Source organism: Cricetulus griseus, chromosome 2 (genome assembly GCF_003668045.3).
Source record: "Cricetulus griseus strain 17A/GY chromosome 2, alternate assembly CriGri-PICRH-1.0, whole genome shotgun sequence".
Taxonomy (NCBI): Eukaryota; Metazoa; Chordata; class Mammalia; order Rodentia; family Cricetidae; genus Cricetulus; species Cricetulus griseus.
Window position 1 is genome coordinate 153,844,103 of NC_048595.1, and position 20,357 is coordinate 153,864,459.

General features: G+C 39.9%; 1 protein-coding gene across 1 annotated transcript in view; it reads left to right on the plus strand.

Moving 5' to 3' along the window:
* The window catches only part of Tox (thymocyte selection associated high mobility group box), a 296,617-nt gene extending 276,504 nt beyond the window's left edge, over window positions 1-20,113 (plus strand). The window contains exons 6-9 of the mRNA XM_027398895.2: window positions 288-368; window positions 13,247-13,633; window positions 19,620-19,771; window positions 20,077-20,113. Of these exons, the coding sequence (XP_027254696.1) occupies window positions 288-368; window positions 13,247-13,633; window positions 19,620-19,771; window positions 20,077-20,113 (657 nt within the window). The remainder of the gene's footprint in view (window positions 1-287; window positions 369-13,246; window positions 13,634-19,619; window positions 19,772-20,076) is intronic.
* Window positions 20,114-20,357: the final 244 nt, after the last annotated feature.

The window sequence follows — 20,357 nt, forward strand, 5'->3', positions numbered from 1 at the left end:
GATTCTCTTCAGGAAGCCTTCATCAATGCTGCCATTTATTTCCATGCTCACCAATCATTTCAAACCCATTCTGAAAAATGCAAAACTTTACAATTGTGGATTCTTTTCTTACGGAGTCTATTTTTCTTCTTCTTTCAAACCTGTTTTGGGAAGAAAACACACTCTTTGGGAGCTATCTATTATTATAAAATTATCTGTATGTGTGTACAGTTTCCATTCTGTATTGTCTGTCCTCGAAACAAAAGCAGATACACAGTCTAATTTAAGACATTATGTTGCTGTCACAGGTTTATAAGAAGAAAACCGAGGCTGCAAAGAAGGAGTACCTGAAACAGCTAGCAGCATACAGAGCCAGCCTCGTATCCAAGGTAACATGTGATTGTGTGACACTGTGACAGACTGTGGTCATCTCCATGCAGACTCTAATAGTCATTTAAAAGCATAAATGATCATGTTAGCATTTCTACACCATTTTCTTTGTTAGAAAAAAAAAGTGCAACCTAAACAAACCTGTGTCTTGTAGAAATATGTTCATCCCTGGAAGACAAGATCTGTTTCGTGCCTTTGATAGACACCATCTACCTGTGGATTGTTGGTTTTGCAGTTAAACACAGCACATTCTTACTTGAGAGATGCCCACTCTAACCCATATCTTCCTTCCACTGTGTGGACCTCTCCTGAGAGCTGCCACCCACTTCAGTTTCTAATCTCATTATATTGGAACCAGGATACAAAGTCCCATCATTCTGTTTTCAAAATGGGTATACCAAAAACTACTGTGTGCTTCAGAATATTTTATGTAGTCCTTGCTGATTATGCATACCAGAGAGTTGACTCTGCTTGGTTGCATGTTACTAAAAATGAATTTCCTTCCATAGAACTCTCAGGAAGGTGACTATGGACAAGCAGCATGACTCCATCTAGATGGACTCACAGCAACTTGTCAAATTCAGATTGCTAGTATTTTGCTCATCATGGCCATAGCCTCTGGACTGCAATGCATTTGTCCACTGAACGAGCTTTCTTTTTCATCCACAAATATCCATTTCTGTTCTAACTACCCTTTAACAAGTACATACATTGGGTTTTTATCAATGAAAGCACACAATGATGTAGGGAGGAGAAAAGAAACTATAGATGCAGAGAGACATCAGAACAGTATTGTTCTGCTCCAGCCTTCACTTCACATCAAAGCAATGGTGTTGTAGGAAACTTACTGTTCATGTTTCCAAATTAATTTTTCTGTCTTACTGTGTCATTCCAGTTCCCCATTTCCTAATTTGTCTAATTCCTTTTAAATTTATTTGTATATTCAACTGAACTCAAACTTGAGTATGCATGCAGAATTCAGAGAATGCTAAGAAGACTTTAAGGAAGCCCCTGTAGGATCCATCTCACCATTAACCACACTAATGTTAGCAAATTCATATGTCCCAAGTATAAGAGAATTTAGCTGGAGTGACTTTCCATGACAGAAAATCAACATGGGACATGTCAGACTGATACAAGGCCCTCTGGCTAATGACATGTAGATTGCCTCAGTGGTGCCACAGGACTGACTAAGCCTTCACTTCCAAAGCATGCGTCACCAGAGTTGCTGGTAGCTGCAGTTTTGCTCCCTGTTCAGTCTCCGAGCTGCAGCCCTCAGAACATGGCAATTTGTATGAATGCTGCAAATTGCCATTTCTACATTTAAGAAACCAAGCACATTTTTTTTTACTGCTTACTTGGACATTTTTCTTCTCTTTAGCAGTAGGAATTTTGCTGGAGCTGTTGAATATCTTTTTATGTATGGTTCTCTATGGTGTGTACACAAATGGAAAGAAAGTTTCAATCGGTCTCCATGGGTCAGAGAGAGGATGCTGAAGTGCTGTGTGTGTGCAAGAATTCGCTACATAGCCTTCTCCACAACTACAGGAAATTCACAGCCTACTTCCTAGAGCACGTGGCACTATGTATAAAAATCTAGTGCTTTTCCAGTTTATTTATGGTGAGGCAAAGAAGGGCCCCTTAAATGGAAACATCTGTTTTTCCATGTTATCATCTTGTGCCATATTATAAATCTAAAGCAACAAACAGGTAATTATAATTCCAAGAATACACTGTGTGTCAGCCAGGCTCCATCTTTTTTTGTTACTGTTCACTAATTCATGGATATGTTGGCAAATTTTCTTGAGAATGTGGAGGTAGCCTTGTGACAGGCAGCAGACAGCAAGCAACTTGGACTCTTCCTGTAAAAGACATGTTTTTGTCATGGAAGGCCACCTACTAAAAGCTTGGCGCAACTGATTTCAGAGGCTTCTTGGGAAATGTGCCATTGGTGTTGAGGGTCCACAGAGGTCTAGACCTCACAGAGCCAAAACACTCACCAGAAAGGGATGATAGCAGCTCAGGGGAGGCCAGTGTGGCTGGACCTGAGTGACCAGAGGGACTGTGCATGGATGCCATATAAAGCTTGAAATGCATAGAGATTTTATTCTCTATGCAAAGGGAGAGGAGTGAATGAGCCTTGGTAGGGAACTAAGATTTAAAAGGTCTTTTTCTGAGAAAATGCTCCCTTAATCCTTAAATGACAGCTTTCTACTGGAGAGGAAAACAACCAGCAGATAACCAGTATCATGGCAGCATTGCTTCTGTTTGGTGCTTGTCTTTCTCTGGCTGGCTGCGTTACTCAAGGACCTAAACATACCACTCTTCTGCACCCTTCAAGTCCCCACTATCCTGAAATTATAGCATTCTCTCTCTCTCTCTCTCTCTCTCTCTCTCTCTCTCTCTCTCTCTTTCTCCCCAAAGATCATTCCATGCATTCCATCCACAAATCACCATGTTAGCCCCACATCTGCCAGCCTCTTCGTTTCTCATCTCCAGAAGTTCACACTTAGCCTGCTTATTTTCTACTCATTGTGTCCATTTCTCTTGCATTCTGAGCTGATGGATCTCTCACGAGTGTGGTCATAACTAAGTTTGCTACAGCAAACTGTTTCCACTCCAGGACACCAGGACACAGTGTGTTCCAGCCTGGGCCTGCAGGACACTGCTCCATGTCATGCTCACTGGAAGATGCTGAAAGACAAACACAGATAGGCAGGTCCCTGTGGAAAGTCTCTTGATACTCTGAAGACTTGAAGCAATTGTCTAAAATTAGCTGCTTCTAACAGAACATAATCAAAAATAGAAATATAACTGAGCTAGAGTTATGGCCATGCACTTCTTAGTCTTTGGTTTCTTGTAGACATGGAATGTATCCACATGTTCCTTAATATAGCCCCAGGCTTGAGTGAAATTGAAATCTACCCAAAAGAAAAAATCCCAAGGATACTAAGTGACTATTCTCACCTCTGTGCTTCAAAATGGCAGTCCTGATGGATCCTTGGAACCTTCCCCCAATAATAACATAAGTAGAAAACGTCCTTTGCTGCTGAGTGGCTGCCCCCTCATGAGCCATTCCTAGTGTTAGGTATGTTTTCATAGCATCCTGTTGAAATCACAACCACTTAGCATAGGGTCTTTAGGGTTTGTGTCTCACCCCCCAAGCAGAAATCAAATGTCTTGTCTACCTTAAGGACAGGGTGGTATTGACATTGAAGACTCATAGTAGATTCTTATTCTAGAGCTTCTAGGCTTGTATCTTAGAACCTACACCTCTTCCATTTTTCTAAGAAAATGCTATGGCAACTCTTATCTATTATTAAGAGTGAGGCTGCCATGTCTCAAACAAGTCTGGCATCTGGATGGCTGTCCCCTCTCAACATTGTGTCACCACTATCAGAGTCTGACCAGAAGCCTGAGGAATGCAGACCTGCACAATGCTGGAATCCCCACCCAGCATCATGGTGTTACAAGTGGGTGGTGTTTTACCTAGGCACACAGGACAGTGAGAGAGCATAATGCCAGCCTCTTCCTACTGCTGGGATTTCTCCTTGAGTTCTGTGTGAAAGTGGTGCTGTGAAAGCCCCACAAGAAGTTAAAAAGGAAAAATACTGGAAAGCATGAGGTTAAAGATAGTAATAGAGAAAAGAGGATTTACATTTATTACACTCGATGCACAAATACTTGAGGATGTTCGAGCCCCCATAGGGACACAGGGCAGAGGCTACCCACAATTGTATTTGCTTGGACTATAGAAGAGTGAGGGAGCATTTTAAAGGAGAAACACCAGGTCAGGGTGATTGTCAAGGCCCCAAAGTGTTAGAAATAACAATCCCTTTTTCTTAAAACCAAAAGTGAAGGTTGTGATGAAGCAGCTAGAGGGGCCTCTGAGGTACCTTCATCTATGTTTCTATGTGTCATTAAAGGAACTGTTTTAGAGGACTTCAGAGACAGCACCGTTGTTGATCTGGCAAAACTTGGGGGCGGGCAGAAAAGTCAGCAGCCAAGGAACCTGAGTTCCAATTCCAACTTAACCATTTCCTATTTGCTTGTCCTCGGGAAGCCATTTGGGCATTCTAAGATTTAGCCTACTCCAATATTGAGCATAGAAAATCACAGGACCTTTTAATATAAACTTTCCAGAAAAGTTAACATTACCATTGAAGACATTGTGCTAAGTGAAGTGAGTTGGTGATGTAGGGACCAAGTCCTAGATAACTCCACAAGTACTACCTAAAATAGTCATGCTCGTAGGCTTAAGAAGTAAAAAAGTGGTTGCTAGTTTCTGAGGTCAAAAGAGGGATTGCTAGCCCACAGGCATAAAGTTCCAGCTCGCAAGATGAATTAGCTATGTCTGTAATGGGTAGTAACATTTTATCCACTTAAAAAAAAAAAAAAACGTGTAGAAAGAGCAGTGTTAAGTGCTTTTACTACAATAAAATAATTTTTTAATTTAAAAATCAACTGCCCAGTTTAGGATGTTGAACATAGGAAATTCTTAGCAAATACAAATAATTCATAATGCTTAGGAGTAGAAAAAGAACTGTATGTGGCTGAAAAGTTAGCTAGGTCATAGTTTCAACTTGGTTGCAAAGTTACCTCTTTATAAAGATACTTTAAAGATTACAAATATAATTTTTATTAATTTTATTATTCAAATTTATTTTTAAATGTTTAGCTAAATGTTTTCTCTGTAGCTCCATCCCATTACAAAGGTGAAAATGTTATAAACATTAACATTAACAAAAATCCACTTGTCTATGTAGGCTTCTTGAATCCTGTGAAGAAGACCATGAGGAGAGTGGAGTCTCTAGCTTAGGCAGCTTTGTTTGCTACGCAAAGTCATATTGAACTGGGCTATTAAATACAGCTTAAAGAAATATGGTTTTTCCATAGACTAAGAAATTCCTAGACATGAGTCTAAATCACTATGTTGAAAACAACACCGAACTTTAAAGCAATGGAAGTGGTTTCATTTCACCACATAGACCAGGATTTATATTCCCCAAATGAGTGTTGCATTCAAAGAAGTCACCTTGGGAGGCCAGAAACTCATTTTTTTATTGCTCCCAGGGTTCAAGAGATTTTTGTTTGTAAGTCCTGAGTAGAGTTGCAGTCAGGAAAAGTTTATGAAGCACTCTAGAAAATCAATCTTGTTACATTATTTTCACACCTCATTCTTTTTTCCAAACATCACTAAGAGAGAACCCACAGCTTTGACTTCAAGTCACTTTTAGCTAGTTAGTTCCAGAAATTTAATTCACCATCAAAGGACAAAAGAGCTGTGTGAGGATATGTAAAATAGTGTCCTCAGACTCTGAAGAGAATTCCGGCAGAGAAGCTCCCAAATATCCCCCCATGACAGCAGCACTCCCCATGAGAAGGCAGCTCAGATGCCAGCTCAGGAGAAAGCATTTGGTAGCCTGTGTACTGATAAGGAAAAGTCACTTCCTTGCTTGAGGCCACCCATCATATGTGCGACATTCTTTTTTGTAAAAGCAGTGTTAAGGATACTATCGATGTGATGAAACACCATGACCAAAAGAAACTTGAAGAGGAAAGGGTTTACTTATCTTATATAGCCAGAGTTGTAGAGGCAGGAGCTGATGCAGAGGTCAGGGAACAGTGCTGCTCACTGGCTTGCTCACCTGACTTGCTCAGTAGGCTTTCTCACAGAACCCAGGAACACCAGCCCAGGATAGCACCACTCATAATGGGCTGGGCCCTCCCACATCTATCACTAATTAAGAAAATGCCCTAATGTTTGCCTAGAGCCCTATCATATAGAGGCCTTTTCTCAATTAATGATCCCTCTTCTACAATTACTCTAGCTTGTGTTGAATTGGCACAAAACTAGGCAGCACAATGGGCAAGTCAATGTGTGTGTGTGTGTGTGTGTGTGTGTGTGTGTGTGTGTGTGTGTGTGTACGTACATGTATGCCTGCAGTGTGCATGTTTGTATTATAGGGTACGTACCACAGTAAGCCATGTGATTGGGGACAATCTCAGTGTGAGTGCCCCTACCCACCTTGTTGGAGACTGGTTGTCTTCTTCACTGCTGGGTATGTTGGGCTCTCCAGGCCTGTGAGCTTCTGGGATTCTCCTGTCTCTGCCCACCTCACTGTAGCTATTTTGGGATTACAGATGCTTAGTAGTGCTGTATCCAGTGAGATTTTCTCTCTACCTTAAGAAGGAGGGTGTCAAAGCTTACAAAGGACAGTAAAAACACTTCTTTAAAAATGTAAGGGATGGGGTGGCATTTAAGTAAATTAATTAAGTCCTCTGATGGTATCAATAATAAAGAAACTCAAGTCCTGGTTTCAATTAAAGGAGAGTAAGTTAGAAACAAAGAAATGTTTTCTTTTTGGAAAATGAGACAAACCCACAGAACTCATGCTGTGGGAAGCTATTGAGACAAATAGTGAGAGTGAATTTGCAAATGGGATGGATCATTTTATGACTGTTAACATAAAATTTGAAGCTCAGAGCCAAGATGGAGATTTAAAGATAATAAAATCTCACGCTTCGGGGTATAAGTTAATCACCTGCAAGGGCCAGGAAGGATTTGCTTCCCAGAAGTAACAATGTACAATAGAGAAAGTGCATAAATTTTGTTTAATTTTCAATGCATCAAGTGTTGGTCAGTACTGAAAACAAGAATCAAATTAGATGGACTATTAATTTGATTTGGTCCAGCAACTCTTACATTATTGCTTCCACTGAGTTTTATGTCTTGTGTTTATACTTCACTGTTTTAAGTAACAATTATTTTTGCAATCTTTCATTTTTATACCACACATCATGCCAGAATGGAGGCATTTACACACTCTGCAGCATCATCTTCATTATACAAAGTAAATGAGAATGCAGTTGTCTTAGATGATCATCAACTTGCTTAATAAGAATTCTTCTTAAGTCATTTCATGCCATACACTTGGTATGTTTGCACAATCAAAGGAAGCCTTCATGTTAAGGCCCAAAAGGTCTGTGTTGCTACTAGCTTTCTTTTTCCCTAAAGAAGATGTCAACCACATCCTGTGGTTCAAATGCAAAGAGGACAGAGAGCATAGTTAAAAACCAATAGTAAATAACAGGTCAAACACATTGTGTGGTAGAGTCCTTACCTAGCATGCATGAAGTCTTGTGTCCAATCCCCAGCACTAAAAATTAAAAAAAAAGTTTATAGAGTACATCTCTCCTCTAAGAATATCAAATTCTTAAAACCATGTCTCTCAGATCATCAAGATGAGACACTGCAAAATGAAAAAAAAAGTAGAAACAAAATTAAGTTTTTAACACATTTGAGAGAGTAATTCTAACTTCTAATTGGCAGGCATGGAGACCTTATATGTAGTGCAACTGATTTTCAGAATTGTTACATTGCTTTTGCATTTTAATTGGAAGAACAGTGAGGGAATACTAAATTTATGATTTGATCATATTTCCATTTAGTAAGATTATGAAATCATGACTGTTTCCTATTTAAAATGAATGTATTCTACCTATGTCTAAAACAAACCACTCTATAATTAATAGATGGCAGTACTGGTCTAATTAGTAATTGGTCAAAAGTGGAGCTAATAGCTGGCTATTCCCCCATTTAAACAACTGACCTTTGCAAAAAGACAGATTTTTCATATCTGGGTGGGACATTGCAAGCATTCCTGTTAGGACCCATGGCTGCCCAAACATCACCTGAAAATGAATAACTCCAACAGACATGCTAATGTGGAAGGGAGAAACTTGCAGGCTTAAAGCAGAGACAAAGAAATACAGGCAACTAAGAAATACAGGCTGAGAGCAAGAAAAACAGTCTTCCCCAGGGAACAGCACACCTGTTGTTTATCCAATACCCAATTGTCAGCCCTGAAAACACATGTACAAGAAACATTATATGGAATGGATGAGAAAGAGAGCAAGGAGGACTTGGAGGGAAAAATGGGGAAATGAAATGATATATCATAATCTCAGAACATTTAAAATTATTTTTAAAGATGTAGATGCTGAAGGGTAGGTAGTGTATCCGAACAAAGGACAGCATGAAGAGGTCTCATTCCTCCTCTTTCAGACAGTAAATAGTTCATGTTAAAAATAGAAAAGCAAACACAGAAAAATGATTGGACATACAGTGGTGTTTTCAAGCCTGGAGATCCTTCTGTAGTCTTAGGGAAACAGGAAGATTTGTCTAGGTATCAGATCTCAGCAAGGACAGCAGCATCTGAGAGGGTCACTGCCCAAGAGCAGTCATTCATGCATTCATTCATAAGCTCTTTGAGCTGTTCTAGCTTCATGTATCATAGAGAACAAGGTCCAGGCCAACGAAAAGATCTCTTTCTTCATCTATATCATCTTAGTAATAAGGCAGTTTATTAAGAGAACTCATACTTGAGTATCTGCTGTGGATGCAGAAAGGGCCCAACAGTAATTTTATAAGAGAACTCACACTAGAATGTCTGCAGTGGATACAGAAATGGCCCAACAGGTTACTTAGTATGTGAAATTCAACTGTTTGCAAAATGAGAAAGACAACAGCAACAACATGTAGTTTCCTAATATTCTCCCTCTGTGTCAAAAATTGCATTTCAAGTGTTCTCCAAATTCTTGTTTTTAGAAATCTACTTAGTTGAGAAAGTAATAGCCCTGGTGAGTAAATATTACTGGTATTCCAAAGTAGCTTTAGAATGCAATCTGGTCTTTATATTCTTAATTGTGAATAAGATAAATGACAAATGGCTAATAGAGAATCTTTTGCACTTAATTTTCATAAGAAAAAGTACCCTCCCATACTATAAAAGCTCTTCCATAGAGAGGGACCTCCAATAAGTTCTACATCAATTCCTCTAAGTCCTATGTTCCAAGCATGTGTTGTCTTCAACAATGGAGTCTTATCTTCAAGTTCTAGGAGGTGACAGAGGTCAATGGCAATAGCCTGCATTGTTTAGGGAATCTCTTGGACTCCTCTGACCAACAACTCAAATAGAGGGTGTCTATGTCTAATCCTAGGGCTTCTGTTAGTCTATGGCTCAGAGGAGGAGCATTACGTCCCCATATGCATAACTTCCTTTAAAACACACACACACACACACACACACACACACACACACACACACGCACGTGTGTGTGTGTGTGTGTGTGTGTGTGTAGTAATCTTATAAAATAATATTCCTCTACATTTTAAGCATAGTTAGTGTATTTTTCTCCCTCATTCCTCCCACTCTCTATATTGCCATTCCTCCCTTCTCTTCTCTGTTCATTATTGCCCCCATACTTCTTCCTTTCCTTTCATAACACCATCTTTAGAGCTCCTTTCAAGCCCAACTCCCATGGTACCTCTTGCTTCCTTTCCCTCTGTGGTCACTTTTGTCATGTACCCAAGCATAAGATTCAGAGCTGGGAACCAGAAATAGAAAACATGCATGCAGTGTTCCTCTTTCTGAGTGTGGGCTACCCCACTTTGTGTAATGTTTTCCAATTCTATCCATTTACCTGAAATTTTCATGATTTAATTTCCTTTTATGGCAGAATAATATTCCATAGTTCATATGAACCACCTTTATATTATTCACTCATCAGTTGAAGGGCATTTAAGTTGTTCGCATTTTGCAGATATTGTGAAGAGAATGGGAATGAACATGGCTGAGCAAGTATCTGTGGACTAGAATGACAAGTCCTTTAGCATGTGCTAAAGGTTGGTAGAGCTGAGTCATTTGGTAGATATATTTTTAGGTTTTGAAGAATTCTCCATATTAATCTACATAATGGCTGCACCAGTTTGCAACCCTGCCAACAGTGAATGAGAGTTTTCTTTTCTCCACATCCTCACTAGCATTTGTCATCAGCTGATTTCTTGACCTTAGCCATTCTGACTGGGATACAATGAAATCTCAAAATAGTTTTAATTTGTGTTTCCATGATAGTTAAGGATGTTAAGCACAATTTAAAGATATTTCTATTATTTTTTATTTCTTCTTTTGAGAACTCTCTGTTCAGATCCATACCTACAAACCACACCCAGCCTCACAAGATATTGTTAGTGCTTTAATATGGCACTTATATATTGGAGGTAACCAGAAACTCTCTAATTGGAGTTAAGGGTTGTTCAATAGGGGTAATTTATCCCTGGTACCACAAACATAGGCAACCATCTGCATCGACAAATGTCATAGAAGAGAATCTATGACTGCCATTTTTCTAAACCAGTATAGTTTCAAGATGTATTTTAAATATGCAATCCACAGACAGGTAAGTGTAGCTTTCACCCCTTATTTAAAAAAAAAAAAACATTTTAAAGCAGACAGGGGCAATTACAGTGATCCACAACAGGGCAAATGCAGAGAATGTCACTGTGGAGTGCCCAGCCTATATGTACATCTGCAACACAACCCCTATACACAAGACTGAAGAAGCTTCACTGAAAAGGGAATGGAAATGTTGTTAGAGAAGAGGACCAGGACATCTGATTTGAGATATTGCCTTTTAGACACTGCCTAAACAAGACCTGTAGAATTGCATTAGTTAACTTGCCAACATAGATGGGGGAAACTTCACAAGGCTAGATGGAAAGCTATATATGGATTCTAAGAGAACATAGAAAGGAAGAATCCCCAGTTCTCTAGGGAAAGGCCATCTAATAGGTCATCCAAATCCCCAGTGGCCAGCCCTAAATGCATGTACAGATGAGCAACATGAAAAGGGCTCAGTAGGTTTATGTACTTATGTATGTGTGTATGTGTGTGTATATTTGAATATAATGAATATATAACTTTCTAAAATTCTCTATGTTAAAATTTCAGTTAACCCTTTGATCTTTGCTTTGCATCATCAACTGTTTTATTCGAGAATTTAAAAACAGACGCAACACAGTCTAATTTAAAGTTTCTTTAATTGAAAGTGTCCCCAGGAACTATATTTCATAAATACTTTCTGTCTGCAGTCCCTTCTACAAATTCTTTCTGAACACTTTTTGGCATTTTGAGGTTATTATGGCATACAGGGAATACAAACTTCTATTCCACTTGTACTAATGCAAATGCTCTTGGGGGTGTGAGGTGCTTAAGGCTCCTTGATATGCCTTTCTATAAGCTCTGTACAGAAAATTTAACCTCCCCGAGTCCCAGATTCTCATGTTTTGTGGTGTGAGTGTGTGTGTAGCTCACAGTGCTGCATACTAGCCTGGGATAATGAAGCTGCCCGGTTTGAGTTCCTCCAGGTGACATTCTCTGCATTTTGACCTGTTGTAGATCTCCATAAAAGCCTTTTCCCTTATTCCATTAAGACATTTTCATACATCCATTGATGTTGGCCCATTAATTAATGTTAATTGTGCAGGTCTTGTTTAGGCAGCCATACTGTTGATCTTCTGTGGTTTCAACATCTGTGTTGTATCTAGAAGGCACTATCTTGAATAAGACACCCTCGTCTTCTTCTCTAATAACCTTTCCATCCCCTCCTCAGTGAGGTTTCCTGAGCGTTGTGCATAGGGGTTGTGTTACAGATACAAATCAGGGCTGGGCACTCCACAGCCACAGTCTCTGCAGTGTGCTCTGTTGTAGGTCACGGTGATAGTCTATTTCCTTATTTCATCCTGACATTTTCACACATAGGTACATTTGTCATATTTTCCAAGGGATCATATATATCCTTCCTATAAGAACATACATATGGGGTTGAGAATCATCAACCACAGTAGAAAAAGACAGGGAATCCAGAACACAGAAGCATCATCCTTGCTGTGAGTCATTGACTTCTCCTGCATTGCTGGGAGTACCTGCACCATTCTGCTCAGGGTGCTTCAGAATGGCCTAAGGTAATGAAGCTGGCTAGCTTAAGTTGATTTCTATCCATAGTACTGTGGAGAAAGAGTAGCACTGTCCAAGCAGAAGGGAAATAAAGACCCTCCTGGACACATGGTGTCTGCATCCTGAACGAGGATCCATCCCTGGTTATTGGTGATTGGGAGAGAGAGCTTGAGCACAGAGCTGACTTGTGAACCACAGAGACATAATATCAAGGTCACAGAGTAAAAGTGTATGTGCTTCTCCAGAAGCACAATTGATCCTTTCCCCTCCTGTTGGATTCACATTCTGCACTTGTTCCATCAATCTCTTCTCTCAGAAAATGAAGAGCTAGGTTCTTCCGCAGGAGGTAATGCCACAGGGTTAATCTTTGATTCTGTTCAGCTTCCACTGAAATGTCTGGTTTTTAAGTCAATTAAAAGGTTATTAGGTGTGGAAAAATTAGGGCAAGATTATATTAATTTATGATGACATCTAAAATATCAAAGAGAGCTTATTTTTATCCACCTCATTAGTAGGAACAATTTATCACCAACTCCTTTTTTAAAAAAATCAAGATGAATTCTGTGGTTCCTTTGAAGACATATTAGTATGATTTCCCATGACTTTTGGAAGGTATTTTAGACCTCTTCCATAGCCACTGCTATCAACCAGCCTTGTTTTCTTTGTGGAAATATCTAGGACTAAGGCTCTGTGAGAACACAAAGAGAAGAAACTAAGCATGTGATCAGTGGGAGAGCTGAACTGAATAACTTTGAAAGTGAGATAACTGAAGGTGATAATGGTGTCCTCCTGCATCTTTTTATCTTTCTTTGGATGACCAAAATAGTCAGTCAGAGCAGAGCATTTAGGCAAAGGCAAAGGAATGAAATGTCATTACCGTTTGCGTTAGATTCCATAAAGGAGGTATAAACTCAGAGTTGTATAAAAATAATGATGGGAGAGTCCTTAGATGAGAGACACAGAATAGTCACGGGTTCTGATTCTCAGGAAGGTCTATGAGAGAATTCACAAGCATCCTGGGAATAGCATTGTGTTCAGAGACCTATCTCCTAATGCTGCTCTCCTTTGTTCCCTTGCAGAGCTACAGTGATCCTGTTGATGTTAAGACATCTCAGCCACCCCAGCTGGTCAACTCCAAGCCGTCAGTGTTCCATGGGCCCAGTCAGGCCCACTCAGCCCTGTACCTAAGTTCTCACTATCACCAACAACCAGGGATGAATCCTCACCTCACCGCCATGCACCCAAGCCTCCCCAGAAACATAGCACCCAAGCCGAATAACCAAATGCCAGTGACTGTCTCCATAGCCAACATGGCTGTGTCCCCACCACCGCCCCTCCAGATCAGCCCACCTCTTCACCAGCATCTCAGCATGCAGCAGCATCAGCCGCTTGCCATGCAGCAGCCCATTGGGAGCCAGCTCCCCATACAGGTCCAGTCTGCCTTACATTCACCCACCATGCAGCAAGTAAGTTTCTACACTTAGGTTCTGGGTATCTCTGGAGGGCTGGGGGTGGGGCTGTCTATCAAGTAAAGAAGACAGGGGTGGTTATTCTATTAAAATGGCAAGAGAACTGTGGGCATTTGACAGACTTACATCTGCAAAATATAATTTGCAAATGCCACATTGTCAGAATCACCATCCCAGGACTTGATAACGCTTCCTTTTGAGTCACTGGTTTCTTTACCCAGATATAGCTACTTGGTATTCCCTTACTGGTGGTCCCTTTGTTTCTGGTTTCCATTTCTTTAGTGAGAACATGTGCTAAGATGCCATGTGTATCACAGATCTTGTTGAAACAGAGTTAGTCTGTAATTTCTTTTTAATGCCATTAGGAAATGAGGCTTTCTTGACTGGGATGACCCTTGAGTTCAATAATTGGTATACAATGAAATCAGATTCAATACCAAATTTAGTAGAGCTCTAAAAACACTAGGAACCAAACAGTAACTGGAGCTTCATTTTGAAATGTATAGAGGGAGGCTCAGGTGAAAGCAGCATTTTACCAGCATGTGACAGTCCCTGGGTTTAATCCCTAGCATTGCAAATGCATAGAGGGGGTTGTGTTTGCAGAAATAGGAAACAGAAAAGGTATCTGGCTAATCTTGTTTAGTTTTTATTTGAAATCAAATTTTCTTTTCAGATTCTTTCAGATTTTGATGCACTTTCATAATTTGAGAATTAGGACCATCTTTAAACTCAGTGGAACATAAAATATTCAAAAACCCTGAAAACTCACTTTAGAAAATAGGCAATGGTTAAAAATTACCAATCATAGCCAACTTAACCACTGCCTTTAACATTCAATTATCATCTTTTCCTAGAATTCTGAGTAAACACATAAGCACAGCCTCCTGCAAAATTCATATCTTGCTGTTTGTACACAGGATGTGTGCTTACCCTAGGAACATTAGGGAAAGGGGAAGCAGAAGGATGAGCCACGTCTAGAAAGTCTAAAATATATTTTATTATGATTATTATAGACAGGATTTTTGAAAGCTGACTACAGCTAAGCCAGTACTTAGCACTTAAATTCTCAGAAAAGTCCAAGTATTGGTGCTACCCCCGTCTTCATTTAAGTGGATAGAGACACTGGGGCTTCGCAGGTGACAGCACTGAACTCACAAGGTGAAGGTGGGATTCGAGCCCAGATCCAGTCAGAACTCAGAAGCATTGTTCTAGATGCTCACACTTTCTTGTAGATTATTAACAGATTTCTATCAGAATTCCTCTGTCTTCCAAGACTTTCGAGGGCCTTTAAATCTTAGTTACTTGTAAAATCAAATCTTTTATGAAACTTAAAGGAATTCATCAACTCGCTGTATTTCTTGGCTCGCAAACCAAATATATTAGTAGCTAACTTTCTTACCTACACACCACAACCTGTTGCTGAAGCTGAATCACTAGAAGGAAAGACCTTGGTGGTAACAGTTTCCAAACTCTAGCCCTGACTCCAAGTGCATTTATGACCAAGAGATGTGCATGGGGTAGAATTCCTCACCCTGTGCATCAGACATTACCCACAGGGAAATGGGCACTACTGATGCCTTTATACTTTAGTGAGTCAATGGTATTTGCTTGAAGAACAAGCAGTTGGGTAGCTGTCACCGTTGCTTGGGTGGTTGACACTGGCTTGCAGGAGCTGTGGGCTGAGGTACATGTGCTGAAGTTCATCTACTTCTTCCCAAGGGAAAGAACACAAAGACAGTGGGAAAGACCTATCCAGAAAGGAAGTACTTTCCTATTTTATCCACTCAAGAGTGTCTCTTTCTTTTCCTTATGTTGACACCTTGGCTAGGGAAAGGGTCACTAGGAATAGTTTTCTGCTATTTGAAAATTATAAGAGGCTACTTATAAAACCTCAAGAGATTTCTCTCACCATCAGAATCTAAATTTAGGGTGGGAAATAACTCACATTGGTTTGAACAAGGGATTTATCAATCTATAAGTCAACTTTGTTAGTGTATCGCAAAAGTTTTCTGGGGTTGGAGCTCACAATAAAAGATAATGGTAGGAACTCACAATGAAGAAAAATAGCCACAAAAATGGAGTTTACTAAAATAGCTTCCAACAATGCCTTGACTGTGTAGGCTGTTAGTAAAACAACTATGAAATGATAAACCTCTAAGCAATTAAATGATCAGTATGCTATACTACTTGGAGAAATTGAATTTGGCTGTAGAGTCTTAATTTCTTGGAAAGTTAAAAAATATTTTCTATGATAAAAATAATTTAAACATTTCTTTACATGTGTCAGGCTCTGCCTGGCATCTTAAACTTAAGTGATCTAGGAGTCTAGGGAGAGGGACCCATGCTCCCTAGAGTTGGAGTATGGGAAGTGATGGGAACAAGACAAGTGGAAATCCAACGGCAAAGATACAGGATGAAACCAGCTCATGGAGGAAGGGTGGAGAGCACCTTCACAGACCCCTCAAGGGTTGCAGAGACTAAAGATGCAAAGACAAGCAACATTTAAACACTTGGCTGGAGTGGTGGTGGAGTAGGAAGAGCGTGAGGACATTCCAGCAAAGACCAGTAATCACAAAAATAGGTTCTAAGAGATGAAAAAGATGGGGACAGTATCTGTGTCATGGGCAGGTAAATAGCAAGGAGCCTGCAGATTTGAGGGACTGGAAGCTCTTGTCAATGGACTTTTCTAAAGACAAGACGGAAGAGATGGCGCCAACAGATGGGATGCAGTACACTCTCAACCGTTTGTTGGGTCCACTATTCACATCATGAATGAGATTTTAGCCTGTAGATTGAAATTGACCTGCCTGACTCATCATCCAATCCACCTTTTTTCCTGAAGCTGTTAACTTCCTAGTGTGTTGTCCACATTCCTATCTAAGTACCAAAGGGAAAAAAAGAAAGAAATGAAAGCCAACAGCTATTGCACTTTTTAAAGATGGTGTCACATTTCAGTATTACTGTAGATACTTTATTATCCCTTTGAAAATGAATGTTTCCAACAACAACAAAAAAAATGATTGTTAGTGTGCTTGGAATGATAGTTCCATTATTTTCTTAAGAATATCTTATACACTGAGCTCATGGATCCACTTTTTTGTTTCAGTTTTCTTTCTATCTCTCAGTGCACATTTATTGGGGAATGAGGTCAAGAAAAAAATCATTAATATCTGTCACTTTCCTTTATAACCTTAAGAAAAAATCTTTGTAAGGTATCACAGACAGATTTTCAATTTCCTTGTGTAATAAACAGCTGCTTTAGGATTTGGGTGTAATTTAAAGTTTTTTTTTAAATCACATTGAGATTGATGAATAAATCAGTCATAAAGACAAAACATTGATGCCTGTTGAAAATACCTCTCCAGACAGGCAGGAAATGAAATTAGTTTGCAGTAAAGTGTGGCTATGAGGATGACTGCTTGGTGGTGCTACAGGCTTTTTCAGACTTGCTATGTAGCAAAACAAAACTGTGAGGGCTACAGGAATCTAATTAAAGAGCAAATGTCCCTTCTGACATCAAATTAATCTTTATCATGTTTCCTATTTTTATTCCAATCTGGCACCAGAAAATGAAATTTAAAATTCCAGGCATGCTACAAAACAGTTGGTGATTTTTCTCCTGAGCATTAAAATGCAGAATATCCAGTCTCGTTTAATTAGACTGCTAAGCAAACATTTTTCAAAAAATTTATGTCATCATTGTTGTTTCCTATTTACATCCATAACAGAAGTATACTTAGTGCAAGGGTTGACCTCAGCATCTCTTTATATAGTGTTCTGAGGAATGTCTCCAATTCTGTCTTGAAAGTAACATAATGTTAAATACCGTTACTTTGGTCTGTACCTCTATTTTTCTTGGTCTTTAGTTGTTTGAGCAGAAGTGATTTATTTAGATTTTGAAGGTAGCATAATTTCCATCTTGGAACTTTGTAGATAACACATGGTTTTGTATTAAGCTAGTAATTTAAAAAATGGTTTCCTTATATTCTGACTCAACCTGTGGAACTATTTCCACTGTGTGTATTACTTTTCCATTTGTCTGTACCTTCAACTAATTCAGGATATTTCCAGTTCCTTTTTGTTTTGATCCTTGTTTGCTTTTAGGTTACATGTTGTCAATTATGTGGAAAAGCCAATGGAGAAGATTACGTTAAAAAGACAAATAAGCCTTGAGAGTCATATGTTCATATTTGACTTTCTTACAGTAGCATCAAATGGTCTTTATTTCTTGAAAAACAGGATTTATTGAGTCACTGTTGAAGACTAGGCCCTGTAAGCCTTGCAAACACTGATCACAGTGTCCAGCAGGCACCCTGGAGATGAGCTCAGTGGTGAAAGAAACCAATACAGACTCTTTCAGGACTTCTCCCTGCCCTCCATCTAGCATCACACTAGACACCAGGGAAAAGAAATTGAGAAGGTGGGTAGCAGGCCAGGACCAGAGGAATGAGGGTACTTCACTGAGGCCAGTGAGACTACTTCCATGTTGGAAATCCAGGAAGACCTAGAGAAAGGTGAAACTGCACCCCCCCACCACCCCTCACCCCGGCCAGGGCAATGCTTTCAGCCTGAGCTACAAGGGCCTCTATTCAGGAATGCCTCCTACAAGACAACTGTTACCTAGGAAAGCTATTGCTTTAAATCTGCCTTAGAGCAAATCAACCAGTATGGCTAAACTCTGGGCTTGTTGGCGACTTATTTCCCATCACTCTGAATTCTGCCTCTCTCCACTTTTTTATGGGAGCTGAAATGGCCATGGGCCTATACAGCCCTTATCATTGGAATGGCACTACAATGGACCTCTTAAAGCCAACCAGGGGTTAAGGAAACTTGATCTGAGATGTGGTCTTCCCATCACTATTTGAGGGACCACCCACAGATTAGTAAAAGTCTGAGGAAATATATTTAGTTAAAAATCCACCCTCTCACCCCTTCTCTGAGTGTAAGGAAAGTCATCAACAGTATTTTACCTCCAAAGCTGCTTGCAAATAATCAGAGCATGGTTTGTTCCTAATCTTGATTTCTTGGGTGCTAAAAACCGTGGCTACAATTTGCTGCAGAGACAACCATGAGATTAATTAAGCTGCTTTCTGTGGTCACTTCCAGCAAAGCCTGCTTATGCTGCTCTTGAATTCACCAGAGAAGCTAAAAATAAATTGTGCATAATGCTTTTTGTTTACCAGATATAGCTATATACTTCAGATTCTGTCCTTGAATTTTTAATAGCTTTACTGGGATTAAAAGTCAACATTTCACCATATTAATACATTAAAAAAAATCTTCCTGAAGTCTGAGTATTGTTTGCCAGCTAAGGGACTTTTCAACTAAAAGTGTTTGCTGTCTTTACATGTTTTATTCCCTGTGTTTTCCAATGGCAAGTTGTTCTCCATCTCTTCCCCTGTATTTGTTCAATAACTGATTTGAAAAAAAATAAAAAGCTTTGATTGAAATTTTCAGCCCATAAAGGAATACAAGAAAACCGCAAAGCAGATGGCCCCATTGTGACTGAATGAAGAAAAGGGTTTTAAGAACTCTATGTGAATAGGTGTAGTCTAATAACAGTCAGCCACATGCTGCCTGAATCCTTCCGGAAGACTCCCTTACTTATTCTAGGGCTTAACTAGTAATGTATCTTTAGGTTCATAGGAAACATCGACTGTGAGGGGCTTAAGGTCATTTTCCCTTTGCTTGGATTGAGTTGGCTTTTCTACAATTTAAATTGTTGCCCAACTCAATTCATCTGCCCAAGGGCTAATGAAAGGATTTTGACATGTGGTTAAGCGAAGGGAAGATATGAAGAATGAGGTGGGTAGGTGTTTCTTTTCTACTTTAAGTAGGGATGGGGGATGCTTCTCTGGGTTCCTGCAGCAGCAAGGTGTTCTACCATGTGTGCAGGCATGGATAACTACGTCCTTGCTTTCCTCTTTTAAATAGCACTGTTTCTCAAGTGTGGATTTGCTTCCTCCCCCGCCCCCCCCCCCAGGGATTTACTCTTCAACCCGACTATCAGACTATTATCAACCCTACATCTACAGCCGCACAAGTTGTCACCCAAGCGATGGAGTACGTGCGTTCCGGGTGCAGAAATCCTCCCCCACAGCCAGTGGACTGGAATAACGACTACTGCAGTAGTGGGTAAGCAGCCGGCCATTGCCACCTGGTGGTGCAGGGTCTCATAGCATACGCCCGTCTCAGCATAAGCCTCTGCATGGACAAGGGTTCCATGTCCAGGAAAGTAAAGTCCAAAAAAAATGTGGAGTCATCTTCTAGCCTTTCCAAGAATAAATGCCTTCACGTTTCTCTTTGTTGTGGACTCAGGCCAACTACCTGTGCTCTTTTCCGCGAGCTAGAACAAATAATACGACCCTCACCACTCCCGCCCCCAACCCTACCCATGGTGGTTCTGATTTCCTTGTTAACTATGTTTTCTCTCCACACAGGGGTATGCAGAGGGACAAAGCACTGTACCTCACCTGAAAATCTCAACACCTCTCCTTTCCACTGAGGAATTCAGGGAAGTCTTTTCATCATGGATTGCTTTGTGCACTCAAGGCAGTCCTTCATTTTATTAGAAAATACAAGTTGCTAAGCACTTAGGACCATGTGAGCTTGTGGGTCACCCACTCTGGAAGAAATAGTCATGCTTCGTTATTATTTTTTTAATCTTTTATGGACATTGTTCCTCTTCCCTGAAGGAAGTATGGACCATTCTGATTTCTGT